Consider the following 16,382-nt stretch of genomic DNA (forward strand, 5'->3'; position numbering starts at 1 on the left):
ATGGATATAACGTGATGACCACCACACAACCAGTGTCGGTAGAATTTGTCATTGGTACAGTGTGTGAAGCTATCAGTATACTTTAGCTGAATATTTAGTATCGTGTAGGTTTACATTAGGCTACATAATTAACACTTGCAGTAATTTATTTGCTAAATGACAAACAGGCAATTCCCAATTGCCTGCAGAAAAAGTAGCCAGCCGTCTGCCTTGTTGTAATGTCACCAAGCAGTCTTATTCATACTGTTGATCTCTTTTCATTTACCAATTGCAGCATAATGCCTAGAAAGGAAAGGCTGAGAAAAGAAAAAGAAAGGGAGCTACAGCAGGCAGCCCAGAGAAGCAGCTCTCTGCTCTCCTGGATAAAGCCATCTACTAGCAGCAAGGAGGATGAGGAGGCAGATGTACCTCCTCAACCCACTGATGAAGAAGAAAGGTCAGAGTCAAGACCAGAGACTGTTTAGGGCCTTTTAAAGCTCAGATTTTAAAGTTGAACTGTTCCTCTAATTTTATTGAAATATCTTTATTATTTAAATATCTTTATTTATTTAAATATCTTAAAGCTATATTAGCTAATTATATTATTTTGTACCAACCATAAGTTATTTCTATATTACAACACTTGCAGTAATCTTGTATTTACCTTAATAGGCTATTATTAAAACTTTGACAATGACAAATAGCCTATTAAAATTTGTCTGCAGAACACGTTTTTCTCACACTGCTATAATAAGGCAGCCGGCGGCTCCACATGCCGCACAAGGTGCCCTTATTTTTCACTGAGCACCTGCCCCCCAAAATGTCTGTGCATGCCACTGGCAGTGGCTGTATCTGTGCCAGAAATGTCACAGATCACATGATGTAGTTCTACTGTTTCTCCAATGGGTGGTGGTAATTAACCTCATGCCAGGCAGTACTGACTGTAATGTAAGCCAAATTTGTGTGGGGAAATGGAGATAGATAGATGGTCTTTATTGTCCCAGGAATTAATTTGTTTTCACAGTTTGCTCATGTATCTTGCATGATAAAGATACATATACTGCAAAGCACACCACATATACATGAATGTGAATATATATGTGTATGTGATACTATACACTGATCAGCCAAAACATTAAAACCACTGACAGGTGAAGTGAATAACATTGATCATCTTGTAACAATGCAATGTTCTGTTGGAAAACCTCGGGTTCTGACATTCATGTGGTTGCCACCTGACATGCTCCACCCACATGAACACCAGTGCAGAACAGGTACCCCTCCCTATTTACCATGGTACTGCCATCCACAATGCCATCGTCATGAGGGGGTTTACTTGGTCTGCAACGGTGTTCAGGTGGGTGGAGCACATCAAGTAGCATCTACATGAATGAGGGGATCAAAGGTGTACCAGCAGAACATTGCATTGCAAGGTTATTCACTTCAACCAGTGGCCAGTGGTTTCAGTGTTTTGGCTGATTAGAGATTATGTGGGGATATAACGCACTGTATATAGGAGCATGAATATACACCAATCTACCTCCATGTAGTTTGTATGTCTCCACCTGTGATAGACCCTCCAGGGAAGAAATTGTGGAGAGTTTGGAGTCCTGAGGAAAACAACAACAAAACAAAACACTGATGTGCAAAAACCTATTAAAGAGAAAGATGAGGATATTCAGGACTGGAAAGAAGCAAAAGTTCAAAAATGTGTTCAGTGGGATTGAAGTTTAATGTTTGCTATTTACCATTTTTCACAGCTATTATCTACAACAGCTTTATATTGAAGCCTCAATTTCTCCCAGTTTCTGGATATGATGGAAATGTAGGCAGATATTTCACAGTTTTAGTCAACTTGAGATCATCAAAAATGAAAGATGCAGATGAGAGCGCAACAAACTGAATGTCTGTCCAATGCTCCTGTGACTATAGGTCTAGTTAGGGACTGTTGTAAAAGTGCAATACGACCCATTTCAGTATATGTGTAATTTTAATATGTAATTTCAATGTTTTCTTATTCATGAAAATATTGACAACAAATCCCCTGTGATCTGTCTTTGACAATCCTCACACAACTTTCACGTCTGGTAGTTTGTGTAAAAGCCCTTTGCAAATCTCTTAACATAATTACCTGTGACTTATTGCCTAAAATAAAAGCATTTCAAGGCTGTTATTTCAATGGCTTGCTCTTTTATGAATATATCGATGTCATGTCACAAGCCATGTCTCATTGCCTTAAATAAAACAATTTCAAGGTTGTGATGTCATTTGCTCATTTATAAAAATGTAGATGTGAAACCCCCTCTGGTGTGTCTTTGACATCCTTTCCAACTTTTACAGTTGTTAGTTTGTGAAAAAGCCCTTAGCAAATCTCTTAACATCATTACCAGTGACCTATTGATTTGATATGCACAATTCAAGGGTGTAATTTCAAAAACGTGATCATTTATGAATATATTGACATTGAAAGACTTCTCACGTGTGTTCTGTTTCAAAATTCTAATATATACATATATATATATGTGTGTGTGTGTGTGTGTGTGTGTGTATATATACATATATATATATATATATATATATATATATATACATATATATATATATATATATATATATACATATAGGTCCACAAAATCAGGCATCAGGCTTCCATTCAGAGACTTACTTCTTTGGTTTTTGGCTTTGAGAGAGAGTAGCTCATGCTCACAAATTTTGATTTAACGTTCCTAGGTCCCAGAAATAACATATTGGAATTCTAAATTTAGGTGGTGTTTCCCTTTAAGACTAAGCTGAGGTGAAAATGTTGACATTTCTTTTTGTTCAGTCCATAATATGGAACTTTTTGAAAAATCCTGCAAGAAGTACAAGTGCAACTAAATAAAACAGCAGGAAGTGCATTTTATTCAATGGCTGTGACTTCAAGGAAATGTGTTGCAAGGAAAAGAAATGCATAAAAATTCCAATGAATATGAGTTACAGAAAGTCACTCAGACTTTAAGAAAATGTAAAAATAATAAACTTTACAAAGGAAATAGATACAACAACAAAACAACAGAGGTCGGTTATTAGCTGCCAGGTAACTGACGTGGACATTCTTTTGAAACCAGTCTTTTCTGTGTGCAGGTGATCAACAATCTATGCTTTGTAAGGACTGTGTGGGTGGGGTTTAACAAGATTTACAGAGATGTTGCGTCATCTTTTTTCCACTGAGCCCTGCCCGTCTTCAAACCAGGAAGAAACTAAACTTTTTAATTGTGTCTTCATGAAGGAGCCCATTGCTTAATGGTTTTCAGAGCCTTTAAGACTAGCTCAAAGGTCAGAGTATGGCAAATAACAGTTATGATTAAGGTTAGGGTAGGCCTTCAGGGAATGGATGAAAGTCAGGAGAATGTCCTCATTAGTATAGCAGTGTGAATGTTACATGTGTATAGCCTTACGGGAAATAACCCCTCTGGATAAGGTTAATTACCACCATCTACTGGAAACACAATAGAACTGTCATGTGATCTGTTATATTTCTGGCACAGATACATCCTCTACAAACAGGTTGAACTGGTAAAAGAATGTAAAAATAAAGCCAGGAGCATGTGAAAGAAATAACTCAGGCACACAAACCCTCAGGAGCAGCAGACGGAGAATACAGAGTGCTTTCTGGTTTAATACTTAGTGGTTTTTAATTATGATCTGGATGTAAGTTTGACAGGTAAGAATCTTTACCTACAAATGACTTGTCGGTGAATAATAGAGATGATCATATCCCTCGAGGTTTAATGGAGCCCTTACTGTGAAAGTCAGTCCAGCTTGTTTCTGTAAAGTGTAGCTCCAACATGAATGTGTCTGAGGAGACAGAGGACACGGGCTCTGCCTCTGATGTCACTCCATCTGAGCAACATGACTGTCAGACCAGAGATATGAGGTAAGATTACATTTTCTGCGACTGTTTATGACTGTTCACCATCTCAGAGCTCTAAAATCAACTTGTAACAAACCCACCTGTACCCAGCTGTGTGTCCACGAAGAGTGAACAGTGGATGGCAATTGGGTTCAAGGGTCGAGGCCATTCTGATAAACAAATGTAAGAAATTAAAACATGTCTGTTTGTTATTTACTGATTTGGATTTGAATTAGAGTCAGAAATTCACATAAGTTCAATTCATAACTGAGAGTTTGAATTAATGTCTATGTTGTGTTAAAGCCCACCAAAGCAGGAGAGACAAGATCCACCTTTGCTAGACAATGTGTCCGTGAGGAGTGACCAGTCTAAAAGTGAACCTATTGAGTTCAAGAAAGGAGCACCAATCAATGAGACAAGGTAAGTATTTAAAGCATGAGTATGTTAATGCATTTGACTTGTACTATATCTGATTCAAATGGGACCTCTTATTATTGTTATTATTACTATTGTTTACTCTGTTATGGGACCTGAAAGCGACAGGAATTTTTTGTGGTAGTGGGATGGGACAGTAGTGAAAATCGACTCTGTGTCACCCTCTAGTTCTGTAGTCTCATTTAGCTGCTTGTTAGCAACTGCCTTTTTTAAGACATGTAAATTTCATGTGTGGGGTATCCACTGACATATTTTTCATCATAGCACAAAAGTGAAAACTTCTTAAGCTTGTGTTAACTACAGATCTTATTTCAGGCATCTAATGTAACTAAAAGCCCATTCAAAAAACCCATTGACTTGAGGGAACTAAAAGTGGTGAACCACTAACTCATTTACGGGATTTAGGATTCATTCCTGCGCCACTCTGTTGCAGCTGGGGAGAATAGTGGTAATTTCTACCATGAAAAATCTCCAATAAAGGCTTCAAAACACAACTGGACATGTTTTAGCAGGAATATGACCCCAAATTGCGGAGAAATGAACACTACAGTATGAACAACCAAGATACTTTCCTGACGTTAGCATGTAGCTACATACAGCAGTGTATTTGCAGCTGGGGAAAGACTGTGTAGCAGCATTTTTTCCTGTTAAATATCATCAATAAAAGCTTCTTAACACAATCAAACATGCTCCAGCAGGAGTACGATCCGCAAACAGGAAGAAATTAACAACACTGGCAACCGAGATTACATCTTTCTCTGGCGCTAGCATGTAGCTTCATGTAGCAGTGTAGGCTACATAATGTAAATGTGCTTGCAGTAGTGTGCCTGGAACAGATGACCATATAAAAAGATCCCTCACAATCTGATGTCGGCAATATACATACATACATACAATACGGGAACTGCCCATTGGTTCGACTGCCCATTGGTTCGACATCCCATTGCTCCGACCATATTAAACTCATTGTTCCGAAGTCCATTCCGAAATCATCATGATGCCCTGTGGTTAAGGTCTGGTTAGGTTTAGGCACAAAAACCACTTGGTTAGGGTCAGGAAAAGATCATGGTGTGGGTTAAAATGAAAAAGAAAATGACAAACACATAAGCCGTGAGCCTGCTCTGCCTCAAGCCGGTCGCGGTGCACCATACGCCCGCCGCGAGCCGTTCAGCACCGCGGACAGTCGGACTAATGGGATGTCGAACCAATGGGCTGTCGAACCAATGACATGGACCCATACAATACAATAAAACCTTGGAAACAGAGCTGTCAGGACTGTCTGAAGACATAAGTTTTTGCTCACAGGGATGGCGTTTACATACATTTATCTCATCATTTAAAGCCATGTTTAACATGAACATCTGATATTGTAAAATTATAGCTTATGACAGATAATGAGGTGAATAACAGTAGGTACTCTTTAAGGTGAGTGGAGAGAAATGTTCCCATTCCATCAGATGAAAGTGAAAACCTCTTTGGATTAAACTTTTTCTGCACAGTGAAGTCCAAAATGCCAAGTGAAGTAACAGAAAGCAAATCACTTTTTTTAATGGAGGGGTACTTTAGGATCAGTACATAACTTGTTTGATTGTAAAATGTTTATGTTGTGTTGAAGCCAAGTACAGCAGGAGAGACCAGACTCATCTGGACCCAGCTTCGTGTCCTTCAAGAGTGACAGGTCTTTGGGGGAGCCAATTTATTTCAAGGATGGACGCCAGTCTGATAAGCAAATGTAAGAATTTAATATGTGTAAGTTTGTTATTGTATACTTTTACTGGTTTGAATTCACCAAAGCTCAGTTCATAACTGGGAGTTTGAATGTTTATGTTGGGTTGAAGCTAAGCAAACCAGGAGAAACAAACCCACTTGTACCCAGCTGTGCGTCCATGAGTGATGTCTTCCTACAGAAGTTTTTTATTGTGTGAATTTACTAACCACTAAGAGGTTGAGAGATCTGAGCTCAAGTCAGAATTGTGAAATTCATTGAAGTTGTGGTACCTGACGACGATCAATCAGCATTCATCAGGGAAACCACATTGAGAGCATTGTTTTCCTCTTGCAATTCAAAGGCATGCAGTTTAGGCTGACTGGCCTCTGCAAAGGTGGAGATAATAAAAATATGGATGGATTTGTCACGACAATGAAATGTTGCTATTCATCAGTGCAGGTAGATTGATGGTCGAGGTGTGTGTGTGTGTGTGTGTGTGTGTGTACTTAATCGCCCTGTGAGGACAAAAATCTGTCTGAGTAAAATCTGAGTAAAATTATTTGGATCCACCTTGTGCGTGGAGACAAAAGCAGGTCTCCAGAATGTAAACCATTTATTTTAGAGCTCTGAAAAGGTAAACCTTGATATTAAATTAGTGTAGTTTAAAGTGTTTTTTCTTTAACAATTGTCAATACAAATTATCCTTCCCCCGAGCCCTTTAGCGAAGTTCACTGTTGTGGAGTTTGTTTGTGTGAAATGACCTCATGTTTTCTGGATCTACAGAGCTCACTGGGTGAGGTCAGAGGTTCCCAGTAATGGGGCAACCGAGAAGCACCAACAAAACCTGGACTCAATTTTTATGGTATGTAAATGTGTGTTCTGAAATTAAATTGCATGCGCTAAATTTGTATGTGCATCAGTGGAGATGAATGCTGTGATTTTTATCTGAATACAATTTTAAACACTTTCAGAGTCAACATTATACAGATGTTGACTGATGTTTCTGTATGCTTCTTGGTTTAGCACTCTTTCAAAGCTGTCATGAGTTTTATTGTCTGGAAAGTCCCACATATTCAAACCTGTTTGTTTGCATCGTCAGGCCATGACAGTCACTTCCTGTTGATGCATTAGATGAGCTCCAACAATGTGTTGCACTAACTGGTCTTAACAGCTAAGGCAGTCTTTGTTTGGACTTTAAATTGATTTTACGTTGGTTGTACCAACCAAACTAAAGCCTAGTCTTGAACAGATCCACTGCACGTTCATATGAATGCCCAGCAGCTGGATACATGGATACGCTGGATACATTGTTATCATTCTCTTGCTGTCTGGCGTATGTATAGCAAATCATTCATCATTTGCAGAAACATTTTCATGGGGGATCAGAGAAAATAAAAAGGAAATTTCACAAACATCATGATACAAAAAATGATAGAGCTGTACAGGAGAGGCATGTTGGTGTTTGACTGACAGCAGCTGGCAAGTGGAGCTCCACAGGAAACATGAGAGGAGAGAAAAAGTAAATAAAATTGGCTGCAGCTTACAAACTCATGGATGGACAGTGTGTTGTTTGTACCACATCAGCATCTGAAAAGAAACAGTTGCAGGTGAGTTTATAATGTTGCTTAATGTGCTGCAGGTGACCAGCTATTTAGCTTGTTATCTTGCTTGATAACTGACATTAGTAGTGCACTTTTTCACTGGTGAGTAATTGTTTGCTCACAGTTTAACATGCCAAGGTGAAGGACAAGATGTGTGTTCATGTTTGTAAGTCAGCTAGATAAAAAGAAGTTTGTGGTTTTTGTATTGTGTGTAAGGCTGCTGATACAGGCTATGGAAACAGCCTACATTTTGATTTTACTCCTCACTAGGCATAAGATTTAGGCCTACGCACCGTTTTAAAAAGAACAAGTCTTAAGCCTAGATGGTGCAACTGGTGTAATCATTAGGTTGGATTTAAAACACCAAGTTATGACCACCTCAGCTGAAGACCAGGCATGAGCCCTGTTGGTGCAACAGGCCCCAGGTGGTTTATTGCATGTGCAAGTTTGCTATGTTTTATAGCGGTAGGTACCCGCTGCAAGTGTCACATGAGGAGGCAGGTGTTCCTGCAGTAACAATTTTTGGCGACTGGAGCATCAGAAGCCAGATGTGTCTTTCAGCAGAGGCAGATAGACATGAGATATAATTCATGTCTCTTGTTCTGGGTACCTTGGGTGTTTTGAAAGGTGCCTTTTTGAATAAAATGTGTTATTATTTATTATCTAATTATTGGAGTTCTTTGTTTTCAACATTGTAAGAACATTTTTAAATGATACACTTTACTCTTCTAGCTTCTTGAAGAGAGCATTGTGACATTTGTGAGAAACGAGCTGAAGAAGTTCAAGAAAGTTCTGGATTCACAAGAGCCAGAGTCCTTAGAGAGGCTGAGAGAGGATGATGACATCTTTGCTGGTGAAGAGGAAGAGCAGAGAAAAAGCAACAGAGAGGCATTTCTGAAGCTCACACTGAACTTCCTGAGGAACATGAAGCACGACCAGCTGGCTGACTCTTTGCAGAACAGTAAGACACTTTTGAGAATAACAAACCACTCCCGTAAATATGGAATTTTTCTTTTAGATCTATGAATCCCAAATTTGAACAAACTTTACAGTAATCTAACTTTAAATTGTCTGAATAATATGCTCAAATGTGAAGTTGTTAATGTGGGATTGGATTCCTGAATAAAGTAGTCATTATTATCTAATCATTATTTTAAATTAGAGGTAAATTGTGATTTGCAGAACCAGACCACTGAGAAATATACACATCAAAAGGTGTCTCATTTCACAAATGTACCGCAACAATCATTGACTGAAGTTGCCTGTTGTTTCCTCAGAAACTTGTGCTGCAATTTGCCAACATAAACTGAAGTCTAAACTGAAGGACAAGTTTCAGTGTATATTTGAGGGGATTGCCAAAGCAGGAAACCCAACACATCTGAATCGGATCTTCACAGAGCTCTACATCACAGAGGGAGAATGTAGAGAGGTCAATGATCAACATGAGGTTAGACAGATAGAGGCAGCATCCCGAAAACTGGCAAGTTCAGAAACAACAATCGGATGTGAGGATATATTCAAATGTTTACCTGGAAGAGGTGAACCAGTCAGAACTCTGGTGACAACAGGAGTGGCTGGTATCGGGAAAACAGTGTTAACGCAGAAGTACATCTTGGACTGGGCTGAAGGCAAAGCCAACCAGGACATACAGTTCATGTTTCCATTTACTCTCCGAGAGCTCAATTTGCTGAAATCAAAAAACTACAGCTTGGTGCAACTTGTTCATGACTTCTTTACTGAAACCAAAGAAGCAGGAATCTGCAGCTTTGAAGAGTTCCAGGTAGTGTTCATCTTTGATGGTCTGGATGAGTGTCGACTTCCTCTGGACTTCCGCAACAATGAGATCCTGACTGACGTTACAGAGTCGACTTCAGTTGAAGTGCTACTGACAAACCTCATCAGAGGTAAACTTCTTCCGTCTGCTCGTCTCTGGATAACCACACGACCTGCAGCGGCCAATCAGATTCCTCCTGAGTGCATTGACATGGTGACAGAGGTCAGAGGGTTCACTGACTCACAGAAGGAGGAGTACTTCAGGAAGAGATTCAGAGATGATAAGCAGGCCAGCACAATTGTCTCCCACATCGAAGCATCACGAAGCCTCCACATCATGTGTCACATCCCAGTCTTCTGCTGGATCACTGCGACAGTTCTGGAACATGTTCTGAAAACTAGAGAGAGAGCAGAGCTGCCCATGACCCTGACTGAGATGTATATCCACTTCCTGGTGGTTCAGACCAAACAAGGGAATGTGAAGTATCACAGCAGTGCAGCGACAGATCCAGTCTGGACCACAGAGACCACAAAGACCATTCTCACTCTAGGAAAACTGGCTTTTGAGCAGCTGGAGAAAGGAAATCTGATTTTCTATGAAGCAGATCTGAAAGAGTGTGGCATTGACATGAAAGCTGCCTCATTCTACTCAGGACTATTCACAGAGATCATCAAAGATGAGCATGGGCTGAACCAGGACAAAGTGTTCTGCTTTGTCCATCTGACTGTCCAGGAGTTCTTGGCTGCTCTCTATGTCTTCCTGACATTCATCAACACTGGCATCGATCTACTAAGAAGAAGAGGGCGGTTCACTTCAGTTCATGCTTTGCCATTAAAACATGAATTCAAACACCTCTACCAGAATGCAGTGGACAAATCTTTGCAGAGTCCAAATGGACATCTGGACTTGTTTGTCCGCTTCCTCCTGGGCCTTTCACTGGAGACCAACCAGACTCTCCTTCGAGGACTGCTAAGAAAGAGAGGAAGTAAACAAGATGTCAAAGAGATGCTACTACAGGACATCAAGAAGAAGATCAGGGACAGCCCTTCACCAGAGAGAAGCATCAATCTGTTCCACTGTCTGAATGAGCTGAATGACCATTCTCTAGTGGAAGAGATCCAACAGCACCTGAGATCAGGAAGTTTATTTGGGAAAAAACTTTCTCCTTCTCAGTGGTCAGCGCTCGTCTTCATCTTACTGTCATCACAAAAAGACCTAGATGTGCTTGACTTGAGGAAGTTCTCTGCTTCAGAGGAGGCTTTTCTGAGGCTGCTGCCGGTGATCAAAGCATCCAAAACAGCTCTGTAGGTGTACACATACATGGAAGCATAAAATGTGTTAGATGTGGTAATTTCTATGCCAAAGAGCAAGGGAAGACTTTACTCTCAAACTTTTTTCTTCTTCAGGTTGAGTGGCTGTAACCTCTCATCCAGAAGCTGTGAAGCTCTGGCCTCCATTTTCAGTTCCAAAAACTGTAGTCTGAGAGAGCTGGACCTGAGTAACAATGAACTGCAGGATACAGGAGTAATGCTGCTCTCAGTTGGACTTAAGAGTCCACACTGTAGACTGGAGATTCTCCGGTTAGTATTTCTTAAAAAAAAAAAAAAGGTTACTATTTAAATACGTTAATGTCCATTTGTAGTCTTTCAAATTTACAGGATGCATCATTAAAGTTATCTGACCTCTTTAGAATTCTGTTCTCTGTTTGTCTTTGTTCTTCTAAAAACTGTCATTGTCAGAAGTGAGCTAAAGGTGAACCTCTCAATTTAACAGTTATTTCAGAAAAATGATTGATTAATGAGGGTGTACTTTGTGTATGTGTTTGCAGAATGTCAGATTGTCTGATCACAGAGAAAGGCTGTGCTTTTCTGGCTTTAGCTCTGAAGTCCAACCCCTCCCACCTGAGAGAGCTGGACCTGAGCTTTAACCATCCAGAAGACTCAGGAATAAAGCTTCTGTCTGCTGGACGGGATGATCTGCACTGGAAACTGGAAACTCTCAAGTAGTAGATTATATAATTGTACAGATACAGTTGTAAAGTTTTCTGTGGGCATGTGTCCATGTGACTTTCTGTGTCATTCACAAGTCTGTACCTCTCCCCTAGGACTGATCACTGTGGAAAATGTCGACTGTACTCAGCACCTCTCAGATGTAAGTTAAACTTTTCTAGTGTCACTGATCTGATTCATCCTCATGTAAAAAGGTTAAGCATTAATGGGATACTTTGCTGATATTTAGCCACCTTTATATCATATCAATGCGGGTAGTGTGTGTAAATGAACTATGGTTAACATCCCTCCATTTTACTCATGCCCACATTACCCTGCTCTGCTCCCAGCATAAATTGCACCATCTAGCACATTTTTGATGGCTCTCAGGCTGTTGCATGGATGTATAAAGAAACCTAGCTACAGCATTGAAGGCAGGCCTATATTCCATGCCTAAATGATAGACCAGAACTTGAATGGGGATACAATTATTTAATCATTCAGCTATCTAGACTTCCCAAGTTGTCAGGCCAAACTGATTAAATCTTCATAGTAAAACAAATCATTTCGTGGAGGTTGTGCTGCTCCTAAAAATTTAATCCACTGATTTACAGATGTCTCTCTTGCCATGAAAGTCAATATGAAAATGCCATTTGGGCCTCAGGGTGTCATGTGATGGTGTAATTGCATTGTTTGGCCACTACAAAAATTAACTTCAAATCCAAAGTCAAACCATGGGGCCTGGAATGTCATCGGTCAACCTACATTCCCCACTCACCATACTCCCATTTTTGCATGCCTGCCACCATGGACACAATAAATGTATAAGCAGAACAAGAAAGAGACTTGTCTTCTCTCACTCTCTCTCAAATTCAGACCAAACTTCAATCAAACTGTGAATCTAAACCATGCTGATAAACTATAAACCAAGATTCTGATACTACCTACTTTTTTGTGTAAAATGTCTTCAGAAACATTTTAGTGTACTGTTTGGCTGTAATACAAAAATTTGTGAACTGGAAGTGGGCACTATTCAGGTCCTTGTACTTTGAAAAAAGAAGATTCCCTTACTGCATTGCCTATTTCGTGCCTCAAAGGTTTTCAGAAAAAGATTTCAGTGTGCTGTAACTCCAGATTGTTTGTTACCGCCTGCCCCAATATTGTTCTTCTGGAAAAAAACGTCCAAGCTCGCATTACATCACCCACCAGCTGGAGGGTTTATTGGTCCTGTATGGCACTGTGCATTCTGATAGTTGTAGGTTTTCTACCTCTTGAGCAAAAACATTGATATCAATGCTCTGAAGTCCTGCAATAAAAGTGGCCCATTATTATAACAATTTTAGTCTGATAATAAGACTGAAATGCCATTTAGTTTCACCTCATTCATTTATTTTGTTTTGTCCTTATTATCTAGTGAGTTATGCGTCTGTCCACCCAACATCATGTGAAGCTGCAGTTGTGGTTAACTTAAGTCACCTGACATGTTTATGTCTTATTTCCTTCATTAGATTTCTGTGAGCTTTCACTGGACCCAAACACAGCAGACAGAAACCTCTTACTGTCTGACGACAACAGAGGAGTAATGGTGGTGAAGGAGAAGCAACCCTATCCTGATCATCCAGAGAGATTTGACACCTGGAAACAGCTGCTGTGTCGCGAAGGTCTGACCGGGCGCTGTTACTGGGAGGTCCAGTGGAAAGGAAGGGTTCATATAGGAGTGACATACAGAGGAATCAAGAGGACAGGAGACAGCGATGACTGCTGTATTGGATGGAACGATCAGTCCTGGAGTCTCTTCTGCAGCGGTCAGAGTTACACTCCGTGGCACAATAACAAACCAGTGGACATCGATACACACCCACCCTCTGAGTCCAAAAGAGTAGCAGTGTATCTGGACTGGCCTGCTGGCACTGTGTCTTTCTACTGTCTCCCCTCCATTGTCTCTTCGCTCAAACGGATCCACCTCCACACCTTCCACTCCACATTCACTGAACCCCTCTACCCTGCCTTTGGGTTTGGGCGAATGCGTGAGTTTGAGACTGACTCAAGATTTTTACCATCCTCAGTTCATCTGTCACAGGTTGAGGGATAAATGTTTCCCCTTGTGTAGAACAGTGGTTTTCAAACTGGCGTGTCTTAGGGACAGTACCTAAAGTAAGTGTGGAAATATTTACTGTAAGAGCCAAGGCTATAGCCATGGAGTCAAACCTGCAGACCCTGCTGGAGGGTCATCATGTTTTCAGGTTGGTTAAGAACACCTTGAGGGACTTTATTTAAATTTTGCACAAACCTCCATTTGTAATCAAAGATTAACTGATCAGATTTTTTTAGTCAGGGGCAATTTTATCTCAAGTGGGCCAGACCAACAAAACTACTGTAAAATAGCATATAGATAACACCAGCTACAATAATTTCCCTTTCTTTTGTTGTAAAGAAGTACAAGAACATTCTGAAAATATCCTTTTACAACAAAATGATAAAACAGTTTTTCCACATTCAGTCAGTCTACTCTTCACTGTCATTACATGTGTATTTTTATGTGTATTTCCACCCCTGTGTAGAAATGCTGGCATCAACACACCAAACTAAAGTGGAAGCTACTGAAGCTGCTGATTGACAATACTGTATTCTGGTCAGGGTGGAGAAGCCTTTGAAGCTGCATTTTACATGAAGGCCACTTACTGTTGAACTTGCTCCTGAAACCTGCCACCTCTTAGCCTTCACAAGTGCATCAATATTAGATGTGCAAAGTCATCCAGCGGGCCAGGTTTGACCCTTTGGCAGGCCAGTTCTGGTCCATGGGCCATATGTAAATGCCATATGTAAATATAAATAGAGCTCAAAGAAATGTTTATTAATTTATCTCAACACAGACTAACAGACCTCAGCCAGCCAAAACACCTGAAGTCAAATAGTATAATGAAATGGCTTTTTGTAGATAGCTAAAACTTGCTGTCCCATACTGAAATGCCATTGAAAACCGATGCTGCAATGGCAAGTAAACACAAGAGACATCTTTAGACACAACAAAACTCTTTAGCAAAGAGTGAGTAGAAACTGCAGTTTGGAAGTACCTCAGTTTTGGGGCCACAGTTCTCTATATTTTCCGGCACAGTGGGGTAAAACAAAAGCATATCAAGATAACATTTATGCCTTTATATTGTAAATAGTAAAACTTGCTCCTTGGCTATAATTCTTACCATAAGAATTATGGTCATAAACTCCAAAAACCTTAAACAAACCTTCAACATGGACAAACAAACATACTGAAATCAGAATGTTTAGCAAAAGCTACTTAACTTGATTTGCCTTCTGTGGAGAGGGGAAACTAGCCATCTACAGGAAAACTCAAGAGACATCTCAACAATAAAGCAGTGTATGATGTCATGCGTAGTTTTGATAACCTGAACTGTAACCTCATTTTCTATAAATACATTTGACCATTAACAGTGACTACTGGCATACTTAATTTTTCTTTAATTTTTATCGTTTGTGTTCACTGCTGCACATCCCCTTTGGTAACAAATAATGGGATTGATTGACTGACTGGTTGATTGATTGATTCATTCATTCATTCATTCATTCAGAAATATATTTTTGGCACAGTTTCCTGATACTGATAAAAAACATGGCTGTGTTGTTTTGTGATTTTTTTTTATGTGATGGCAGAAATGTATGTAGAATATTTACAATCACTTAAAGTTGTATTTTATGTTATCTTTGTTTTTGTTTTTTTTAAATCAGAAATGTCAATACATGAATTTACCAAAAACAGTAATGGTCTTATTTGCTATGACATGATTTTAATGACTTGCATGCATGGGAATTTCATTTGAAAATAATATGAATGAAAGATTCAACCAGACAGAATCATTTTGTTATTAGTCACATTTAATTTATACGCAAAAGCCTTTAATCTCACAGGCTCAGCTCAGTCTAATTGTTCTGCTCTGTTAAGGTTTTTTTTCATAACAGTCTGTGTTTGTAGATATTCACTTTAATGTGCCCAAAATCATTGTAATAGTTCAGTATAAATACTTTGATTGAGTAATTTTTCCCTACAACTATTGCCAGGTGCAATACCCATTAAGGTCAGTAGAGAGCAGGGCAGGCTTGGTTTTGCTTTAGAATAGTATGAGGGAGTCAAACTTCAAACTAAATAATGTGTTTTTATGTATCAAGTGAAGCCCAGTGAATGTAATTCTCTCATGGATGACTGTGAGGATAGTTATCAGAACATTATCTTCATGGTATAAAGCCATTTTAATTTAGTAATAACTTTGAAAAAATGAAATACCTGTCATGGCTGGTGTGTGCGAGGCAATGGCAAGGACATGAATGGAGATAAACACAAAAACAGAGAAGATCTGGACTGATTTATTAAAGAAAATAAGCTTACAGGCAGGTTAAGACAGACAGATTAAGATGCAAGTACAGCATACAGATACAGGAAAAAAGCAAAACAATAATTGTTATAAGTAACAAGATGTAACTCTTACTTTAATCCCTTGTCTTTTAACCGTCGATCCTGACATATATCACTACCATAGCATACTACACATACAAGCACACTATGATGTCATTAAAATAACTAATTTGACCTTTGGTATCACACAGGAAACAAACAACAAGTTCCTGGGTGAAAGTCCAGAGTTTGTTTGATCCATCAACCTCCCCTGCCAACCTCCATATGCAAACAACATCCACAAAAACTCATTCATACCCACTGCCATAAACATCTTAAATATACAATGAACAATGGACAAAAATAACCCTGATGCACTATGTCACTTTACACATATACACACCTTTTATCTTGTCTATTTTTACAGTTTTTAATTTTATACTTTTTATACTTGTTCTTAAGATCTATACACACTGTGTGTGCTCTCAGAATCTGTGTTGTGCAATTGCTTCCAATTAGTGTATTGTCTTGTTTTGCATGTGGAGCCACGTCGAAGAAGATTTTCTGTTACGACAGACAATAAAGTTTTCTGAATCTGAA

The 16,382-nt window shown here is 39.4% G+C and overlaps 1 protein-coding gene across 3 annotated transcripts; it reads left to right on the forward strand.

Annotated features, from left to right (window-relative positions):
- The first annotated feature begins 3,581 nt into the window (after positions 1-3,581).
- Positions 3,582-16,382, forward strand: LOC117252344 (protein NLRC3-like). 3 transcript variants are annotated; one of them, XM_033619277.2, is made up of 12 exons: positions 3,582-3,682; positions 3,800-3,895; positions 3,983-4,054; positions 4,175-4,291; positions 5,922-6,038; positions 6,798-6,876; positions 8,348-8,576; positions 8,893-10,693; positions 10,796-10,969; positions 11,218-11,391; positions 11,494-11,540; positions 12,886-16,382. In XM_033619277.2, the coding sequence occupies exons 2-12, from the start codon at positions 3,807-3,809 to the stop codon at positions 13,467-13,469; spliced, it is 3,483 nt and encodes a 1,160-aa protein (XP_033475168.2). In that variant the 5' UTR covers positions 3,582-3,682; positions 3,800-3,806; the 3' UTR covers positions 13,470-16,382. The 3 variants fall into 3 exon arrangements, with proteins under 3 accessions (XP_033475168.2, XP_033475082.2, XP_033475251.2); XM_033619191.2 differs by having other exon boundaries at positions 3,594-3,895; XM_033619360.2 differs by lacking the exons at positions 3,582-3,682; positions 3,800-3,895; positions 3,983-4,054; ... (1 more) ...; positions 5,922-6,038; positions 6,798-6,876 and adding an exon at positions 7,362-7,621.

Source organism: Epinephelus lanceolatus, chromosome 2, assembly GCF_041903045.1.
Source record: "Epinephelus lanceolatus isolate andai-2023 chromosome 2, ASM4190304v1, whole genome shotgun sequence".
Lineage (NCBI taxonomy): Eukaryota > Metazoa > Chordata > Actinopteri > Perciformes > Serranidae > Epinephelus > Epinephelus lanceolatus.